Raw genomic sequence first — 9,706 nt, 5'->3', positions numbered from 1 at the left:
TATATAATATTAGAATTACCGAAATACCACCGAAAAAAACGATATTTCGTATACCAATCCGTGACCGAAACACCGAAATTTATGTCCTTAACTACTTAGACCCAAACTACCAAGGTAGGCAAAAAAATTGGTCTATTGTTATAGAACCATCATTTAAGCAAGTTTGTTTTAAACATTTTATCAAGCATGTTATGGGCACTTTGCAAATAGCCAACCAAAAATTTATTAGCAAGTATCAACATTTATATTAAATTTAATTTCTAAAAGTTTTGAAAGATGCTCAATATTGAAAGCCGATTCCGACTAGAATTTCTTTTTTAAAGACCCCCTAAGTTATTAAAATGAATTAATTATCTTTTGTTTTCCGAACTGAAAATACATTAGAAACCGTCAAACTATAGCAAAGACGCTTATAGCTAGTTAGCTACAAAAAATTAACAAAAAATATATATTATAGAATTTACAAATTACAAAGGTCTAAACTCAATGCCTTGAATAACAATTCCGAAAAAGTTCATGCTTTTATATTTTTCTTCCTCTACCGAAAATCTAAAATTTCCGTACATTAAAGCTTCGTTAAATTGAATTTCCATCCAACCATCTTTCCTCTGCTTTGAATGGCCTTTACTTTTGCAGGCATCCAATGTCTTGCAAGGTTCTATTTTACCATCATCCATGGTTCCCCCAATAATCGGGGGATGACAACGAGTATTTAAACAGAGCGACCATGGAACCACATGAGTTCTAAAGTCATCAGTAATTCCTATTACCATCGGACCCTCAAGCGTAGAGTAGCTATCAGATAGTTTGTAAATGAGGTGACATGAATATGCCGTTTGAGGTAAAGACATTTGTGCAGGGGATTTAAGATGAATGCTAAATGAATAACTGATAAGAGACTTGGTCACCACTTTGAATCTGCAAATTAGTAGGAGATGCTTATAGTGTGAAATGCCAAAACAAATTATCGACATAGTGTCATATATATACCAACTAACATATAATGTTTTGCTCGATCATGTGATGTTTTTACAATTTCAACTTCAATTGCATCTCTGTAGCTAGGTCATGGATTCAAATACAGGTATTGACGTTTAATTACTAACTTGAGGGAAATCAACTACTGGCCGGCAACTAACAATTGAAGTTGAAGCTTATTTGCTTACTTGAGTTTGGCATATGTTTGATAAGCCTTGTTACTAGACTTATGAGCCTATTTTGCAATTACAAGTCGAAGTAAAGCCCATAAGTTTCAAAGTAACTCCCAAAAAACAAACTAATCAAAAATATAATCCAAATACAAATAAGCCAGAATAAGCTAATAAAACACTGAAAGACTTTTCAATAAATTTTTGCTAGTCGATCAACCATGATAGTATACACTTTTGCACTTTGTTATTAACTTGACCATTTGAACATAATATGGTACCAATTAAGCAAACAGCAATTAGACATGAAAATTAAAAAACATATACTGTAATAGATAAAGGAGAGGGATAACCTTGATTCTGATTCTGGTATAGAATTGCATGTCCATTCTTCTCGGTCCAAAAAAGAACTTGCAGGTATCATAAAACGTTGTTTCATATTTTTGCTGATAGAAAACCACTGTTCATTGATACACATTTGAGCTGTTAGAACTACTAAATAGCTACCATTTTAACACTTAAGTCATAACACGTACCACACGGACCAAGACACAAAGATGGCCTTTGAAGCTTTGACTACAATAATAAATGGTCTAAATAGCATAATTGGAGAAATATTAATAGGAATATGAATACCTTTTCATCGTCGACGAGGAAACCTTTGCGAAAAAGAAAGTAAAGTTCCTCTTTGGTTGTCCATTGTGCCTCATTATTATCCTTTAACAACTTGATTAAATCTGTAAAATCAGTCTCCCAGTTTGATTCCAAATCGATGTCAACCTTTTCTTTGTCAGTGTGTTTTTGATATGTTTCCTATAATAGTGATATCACATATAAAATATGTATCATTAGTACAGTTTCTTACACTAAAACGCGTGTATCAAGTGATTTTTCGAAAAATCTAAATACGAGTATTATTTAACTTACATATTCCAAAGGCCGAAATTCAATGCCTTCAAAAACAAACTCGTCGCTAAAGGTAATATGGTCTCGCGGGGAGAACTCGATGCTAAAGTTTTGTTGCCCCACATAGCTAGTAAATTGGTATAGCTTAGTCATCACCCATCTATGTCCAGTGACTAAGGCAATGCATGATGTCGAATAATTTGTATCCACATCCAGTTTGTATTCGAACGGTACATAACACGGGGAAGCATAATCACCATTATGCTCGAAGACTATGTAAATGATGTATGTGACGTTTGGGGATAGAAATTGAGTGTCAACTTCTACTCTGAAAGGATTGCTATATACGTTCGATAAGTAATATGAAAATCCACACCTGTAAAAAGTGTAAAACACACTAATAGTTTTTATTATGAAAACAAACATCTATTACATTCTTATATTAATAGTCAGTTGACAATCATTTGCAGGGAACACTGGACTCAGAAAGTCGAAGAACCCATCATTTGCAGGGAACACTAGACTCAGAAAGTCGAAGAACCCAGTTGAGCTCGTTTCATTTGCCCATCTTTTACATATTAATTAGGAGGTCTTTACATTTAATAGTGATACTAGATTCAAGTCTACTCATTTAAGAAATTTAACAAAACTATTAATTAGGAATTACCAACCTTCGGGAGCCAGCTATCTTTTTTATATCCTTACTGCTTACAAGTTTGTCCCCGAAGAAGCATTTTTGTGCAGCTACCACTTTGATGAACTGCCCATTCATATTTATAGATATCCACTGTTGAATTAAATAGTACTCGTGTCAGGTTATCAACATATATATGTGTCATGTTCATTTTTGGAAGGAATGAAATCTATCAAATAAATTGAAATCATAAGAGATGATATTTGACATAATGTTTTTAATGGAATGAAGATTCCATCAAATGAACGGAATAAGATTCTTTTATCTTTAAACAACCAGACATATCAAGAAATGAAATTCAATTCCAATTTCATCAGATTTGATCAACTTCTGTGAACCAAACGCGACCTTATCGTCTCATCCATGAAAAACCACATAAGGGATGATGATAAAAATTCATGACTAACTTTTTGTCATATACAACAATTGTATATAATTAACATGATTGTCCATATTGTATATGGCAAAAATCGCAAAATATATATGTACTCTTTACTCAACCTGTATAACCCGTTCATCTAGTTGAGATCATGTGGATATAACTTTTGGCTTCTTGATTCTGGCCGGGTGGCCTACAGAAGTCATAACAAAACTAGCTTGAAAAAAAGAAGCAACTTAATTGGTATATATATTAATAATTACCGTGTTACCATCGTCGATTAAGAATCCTTCCAAGAGAAGCTTCAGAATTTGGCTTTGGGATACATACGATAAAAGAGGCAACGCAAGGTTTACAACTCGCCTTAACTCTGTAAAATCTACTTTTTCTCCTAGGATTTCAAGAATTTCCTGTAAAACGGATTTTGTGTATGTCAATATCATTGTGTTCGTATGCAATAAGATAAACAGACTTGCAGCAGCATATTATAGTAAATAAGAAGAAATATGACTTGTTGTTCAAGTGCAAATTCGAGTTCTTTCACGATCTCAGTCATCATTGGTCGCTCTTCACGAGATTTTTTCACACATCGATAGGCAATGGCTGAAAACGAATTCAAAGAACCCGGATCCATTTGTTCTTTAAGTCCAAGAAAAATAATCTCGTCTAAACAATTCTCAACATAACGGCTTCTCCATTTATGCACTAAAATCTCCTTAAGTGCACCATTACTATACTCGAAGCATAATCTTCCACACAAAACTTCAAACAGCACGACTCCAAAAGAGTACACATCAGATTCTTTTGATAGGAAACCCAACTCCCAATATAGTGGATCACAGTACCCAGGCGTACCGACCGCGTTGGTGATAAGATATGTTTGTGGCTGGTTAGCAGGGCCAGCTTTTGATAGGCCAAAATCAGCAATTTTCGCCGTCCATTTCTCATCTAGAAGGATATTTGCGCTTTTGATGTCTCGATGAATTACTCTTTGATGTGTCTTCGTTGGATTATGCAGATACTGTAGTCCGCGTGCAGCCCCAACACATATTTTTAAACGTTGAGCCCATGTGAGACTAGCATTACTTAGATGGTGATCCAAGCTACCACGAGTAGCGTACTCGTACACAAGGATCATCTCATGACCCTCGATGCAAAAGTGCATGAGAGATATTAGATTTTCATGTTTGTAGTTTGATAGCATCATTATCTCTTTCCAAAACTCGATGTTACCTTGCCCCATTCTCCGATCTAACTTCTTAAAGGCAACCGCAATTCGGCCATCCGAATGCGATAGTTCCCCTTTGTACACTTTTCCAAATCCACCAACCCCAATTACATTGGTAGGATCAAAATTGTTGGTTGCCAGTGCTATATCTTTTATATCAATTTTTAAGTGATCGTAATCTTTCATGAAGGCCATTTTTTTATACTATAATCTAAGGATTACTATAATTTAGGAGATTGAAAATAATGAAAGAATTGAATAGCTTGAATCGTGTTTAAATTTAAATCAAAGTCGTCGCTTTGATTTTTGTCTTTTCAGCTGACCAATGGATAAGATATTTGCATGTGGCTCAAATTAGTTTTTAAAAAGTTTCATTAGATTAGTTGGTACCCACTTGTAGTACAGGCTAAGTTGGGCGACTTCTAATAGTCAATTCCAGTTTTAAGTTATTTTTAATCCGTCAATTTTCAGTGATCTTTAATTCCATATCTTCTAATTTGTTTTCTGTAACACCTCAACAAGGCGGAATCATGAGGGTTACGTACTAAGCATAGCACGACATGGAAATTAAGTAGAGACAAGTCTAGATGCATTTAATAGGATTGGAAATCCATGCAATCATTCAATTACAATCTCGAGATCATACAAAAATGCATAAGGAGCATGACCATCAAACGTTTACAAAAAATAGCACAAAAGATGGCATATGATCCTAAGCATAACCCATAATCGGGAACTATAAATCACGGATCCATGATATAGTCCAAGTCCAATCCTAGCATGCAAACAATCAATCATCACCCATCACGTCTTTGATTCACCTGTTCACCTGAAAAGTGTACTAAAACGGGTCAACATAAAGTTGGTGAGTTCGTAGGTTTAAATAATGAGAATTTAGTGTGTCGGGATATCCACCGTTAACGATATACAAGGATTAGGATACCTAATCACGTCCAAGGAACCCTAAAAGGTTTCACGTTATCACAAGTCAACACAAATTAAAATCAACGTCCAATAATCGTCCATATACATGTAATATGGTCCACATTTAGGTTAAACAACCCATATCCATGGTAATGTTCATACCGGGTGTGGATTCGTCAATCCACCGTCCACGTCCACGTCCACGTCCACGAATATATGAATAACATAACGTCTTATATAATATAAACCAATGACTATTATCACACATATACGTCCATTAACACATATACGCCCCGTTCCATATTATAACAAGGTATATCATCCGACAACATTTAAACGACCAAGTACACTTTCCACCCCAAATAATGTAAACATAGGGGCTACGAAACTCACCTTTGCTTTATATCGTCAAGTTATAATTAAGTGTAAGTACTCGTCGAGTTACTATGTCACGAACGTTCAAAGTCCACGACCTATCATTACATTTATATCACATGTGTTATTAATATGTAAGTATATAAATTTGTATGTAATTAGATGTAATTTAAACTAATTAAAAAGAAATCAATCTTTTAATTTTGGACTTCCAGCCGTCCCCACCTAGCCCCTTGTATTTGGCATTACAAATATTAATATATATATATATATATATATATAAGAGTGTTTCAGTTTGATATCTTATATACAATATATATACATATATCAGTTTAGTCACCACTTCCACAAGTCAGCCTCAAAGATCGATTACCACTCCTTAACACAAAACGGGTTAATATGAAGTTCAGGTGGAAGCCCACTTGATTCAAGAACTGAAGGAGAAAGACTAGGACGATTCTGGAAAAAAAAAAAAAATTCATAAACCGAGCCACCGTAAGGTACGGTGGCTGTTGGCGTCCAGTACGGTAGGCAGACACATAGGGGACGTAAGCTACGGTAGAAATGGGCGTAAGGTACGGCCAGTTAGTCCTAACCGGCGTAAGGTACGGTGCACCCAGGCGTAGCTTACGGTCATCTGGAAAACAAGCTTTCGGGGTCTGCAAGGGCGTAAACAGAGAAGGACAGGCGTAAGGTGAAAATTGGGTTTCCAGAGAGGCGTAACCTACGCTGCAAAGGGCGTAGGCTACGCTGGTGCAGGGGAGAAACACCATTTCTGGGCAGAATTTTGAAGAACAAGATGGGTAAAGAGGTTTGACCAGAAAGTCAAAGTTGACTCCAATGTGTAGAACCCAAATTCCAGTCCTTGGATCCGATTTGAGGACAAATTAAGCACGTTCTAAGCTCTGTAAATCTGAGTTAATGTTTACAATTCAAATCCCATAACCAAAATGATTCAGAATCATCATAGTTCAAAATTTTTGGATTTTGACCTAATTTTTATTAATAAAACCCTAATCTGGTTTAAATGGACTTTAAGTCCGAATTTTTAATCAAGGGATGTTTATGATAAACTAGATACAAGTTTCCAAACATAACCCATGCCAATAATTTGACTCGAAACATCAATCAACTGAAATGACCCGTTTTTGACCCATTTAGTATAATAAAACCTAGTTCGACTTTTACTCCGAATTAACTTGATTCTGGACCTAACTAAGTTTATATTTAGTATAAAACGTTGTTATAATTCTGAAACAATGAGTTTAAGACAAGTTAAACTTACCAATTCTCCAAACGAAGCTTGAACCCGAAATTGAGCTGAAAATCAATTATTTCTTGCACTTGAAGATTTGGTCTTTTGGTATGATGATTACTTGATGATAATGATGAAGTATTCAATGCAAACTTAGTTTGAACTACATTTAATGATCATAGAATTTAGTGAGGTAGAGGGTGTAAGAATTTGTCTTGCATTTAATGAGAGAAAGAGAGATGAAAGCAAAAATGGATGGATAAGAGTGGAGGGAGGGGGATTGGGTGATGGATAGGGTTGGGTCATGGATGATGATCCATGAGTCACGGGTCGACCCCTGGATCACCCGATTACATTTCCAATCAAAATAAACGTCAACTAACGTCCTAAACTGTATTGATACATCCACGTAGTTTGAACTAGCAATCACACACGTTTTTAATACATAAATAAATAAATGAACTATTTAAATCAGTTAGCGTAGTCATTCATTTAGTACGTTTGGGTCAACGAGTCGAGAATCAATTAAGCCACAAAGTCATGGAACTAAATCAAGATTATCAACGTTTAATATACGTTAATACGAGTCAAAAATCACAAATGTTACATCATTCTCCCGTTAAAGGAATTTCGTCCCGAAATTCTAATTCTAACTAGACTCGGTAAATAAATGAGGATACTTGGCTTTCATAGAATCTTCACGTTCCCAAGTAAATTCGGGTCCACGTCTAGCTCGCCATCTCACTTTAACGAGTGTATATCGAGTGTTCTTAAGCTTTCTAGTTTCCCGGTCTAAGATTTCTATCGGCTCCTCTACAAATTTCAACGTTTTATCGACCCGGATTTCTTCTAGAGGCACGTGAAGTGTTGGGTCGGCCAAACACTTCCTAAGATTACAAATATGGAAAACATTATGAACTCCACTCAAGTTTTGAGGAAGTTCCAATCGATAAGCTACCGGGCCAATTCGTTCGATAATTTTAAATGGGCCGATATATCTCGGGCCCAACTTGCCACGTTTCACAAAATGAACTACGCCTTTCCACGGGGACACTTTCAACAAAACATTATCACCGACTTCAAACTCGAGTGGTCGTCGCCTAACGTTAGCATACTTCATTTGTCTTTCACGGGCCACTCTCAATTTCTCTTTAATTTGCGAGATCGCTTTTGTCGTTTCAACAACAATCTCGGGCCCAATGAGTTGGCTTTCACCAACCTCCGCCCAAGCTACCGGTGATCTACAATCTCTCCCATACAACGCTTTAAAGGGCGCCATACCAATGCTAGCATGATAGCTATTATTGTAGGAGAATTCAACTAACGGTAAGTGTGCATCCCAATTGCCACCAAAATCGATGACACAAGCTCGTAACATATCTTCAAGTGTTTGAATCGTTCTTTCAGTTTGACCATCGGTTTGAGGGTGGAACGCCGTACTCATGTTGAGTTGAGTACCCAATGATTCTTGGAACGCCTTCCAAAACTTTGAAGTATATCGGGCATCCCGATCGGATATGATGGAAATCGGCACTCCATGTTTGGACACTACCTCTTTGATGTACAAGCGTGCCATGGTGTCAAATTTATTGCCTTCCCGGATGGCTAAGAAGTGAGCCGACTTAGTCAACCGGTCGACTATCACCCAAATAGTGTCCCGACCACGACTCGTTCTAGGTAACTTCGTAATGAAGTCCATGGCAATTTCTTCCCATTTCCACTTCGGTGTCGCCGGTTGGACTAGCAAACCGGGCGGTTTCTTGTGGTCGGCTTTCACTTGTAAGCAAGTGAGGCATTCACTAACATATCTGGCAATGTCTTTCTTCATTCCCGGCCACCAATACAAGTCTCTCAAACCAAAGTACATCTTGTCGGAGCCCGGATGGACCGAGTAGGCCGACTTATGAGCTTCATTCATCAATTTTAACCGCCACCCACCAAGAACGGGTATCCATAACCGTTCAACAAAGTATAACCCGTCATCATCTTTCCTGTCAAATTGTTCTTCTAAACCGTGTAATGCTTCATTGATGAAGTTTTCCGGCCTAGTTGCCAATCTTTGTGCTTCAATGATGGAGTCGCGAACACTCCTTATCACGGTGAGGCTTATGGCTCTAAATCGTCTTGGCTTTATACGCTCTTTTCGGCTCAAGGCATCGGCTACAACATTCGCCTTACCCGGGTGATACCGGACAACGCAATCATAGTCGCTGAAAAGTTCAAGCCATCTTCTTTGCCTCATATTTAATTCACTTTGATCAAAAATATGTTGGAGGCTTTTGTGATCGGTATAGATCACACTTTTGGTGCCATACAAGTAGTGCCTCCAACATTTCAAAGCAAACACTACTGCTCCTAACTCCAAATCATGGGTCGGGTAATTCTTCTCATGCACTTTCAATTGCCTAGATGCATAAGCAATCACCTTACCCCGTTGCATTAACCCAATCCTTGCCCGGATGCATCACAATAAACAACAAAATCATCGGCTCCGTCGGGCAAGCTTAGAATAGGTGCATCACACAACTTGTCCTTCAACAATTGGAATGCTTGTTCTTGTTTGTCACCCCAATCAAATCTTCTTTCACGTTGAGTCAATAAGGTTAAAGGTTGAGCAATCTTGGAAAAATTTTCAATGAATCGTCTATAATAACCTGCCAAACCAAGAAATTGGCGAATTTCGGTTGGTGTCTCGGGTCGTCTCCAATTTTTCACCCCTTCAATCTTAGTTGGGTCCACATGGATTCCTTCTTTGCTTACCACGTGACCAAGGAAGCGGACCTCTTCAAGCCAAAAT

At 37.2% G+C, this 9,706-nt stretch overlaps 1 protein-coding gene and 1 long non-coding RNA gene across 2 annotated transcripts; both read right to left on the bottom strand.

The window, feature by feature from the left end:
* Positions 1 to 441: 441 nt before the first annotated feature.
* Positions 442 to 4,606, bottom strand: LOC122599740. The gene is made up of 7 exons (XM_043772300.1): positions 3,639 to 4,606; positions 3,391 to 3,537; positions 2,726 to 2,841; positions 2,076 to 2,430; positions 1,785 to 1,961; positions 1,502 to 1,608; positions 442 to 918 (listed from the first exon to the last, which is right to left on the bottom strand). Exons 1-7 carry the CDS (start codon positions 4,548 to 4,550, stop codon positions 468 to 470), a joined length of 2,265 nt encoding a protein of 754 aa, XP_043628235.1. The 5' UTR covers positions 4,551 to 4,606; the 3' UTR covers positions 442 to 467.
* A 550-nt stretch (positions 4,607 to 5,156) lies between these two features.
* Positions 5,157 to 7,147, bottom strand: LOC122602427. Its single transcript, XR_006324255.1, has 3 exons — positions 6,940 to 7,147; positions 5,673 to 5,752; positions 5,157 to 5,184 (listed from the first exon to the last, which is right to left on the bottom strand). It is a non-coding gene; the product is annotated as an uncharacterized LOC122602427 (long non-coding RNA).
* Positions 7,148 to 9,706: the final 2,559 nt, after the last annotated feature.

The sequence above is a fragment of the Erigeron canadensis genome, chromosome 5 (assembly GCF_010389155.1).
Source record: "Erigeron canadensis isolate Cc75 chromosome 5, C_canadensis_v1, whole genome shotgun sequence".
In the NCBI taxonomy this organism is placed as follows: Eukaryota; Viridiplantae; Streptophyta; class Magnoliopsida; order Asterales; family Asteraceae; genus Erigeron; species Erigeron canadensis.
This window is presented reverse-complemented; position numbering and strand designations above follow the sequence as displayed.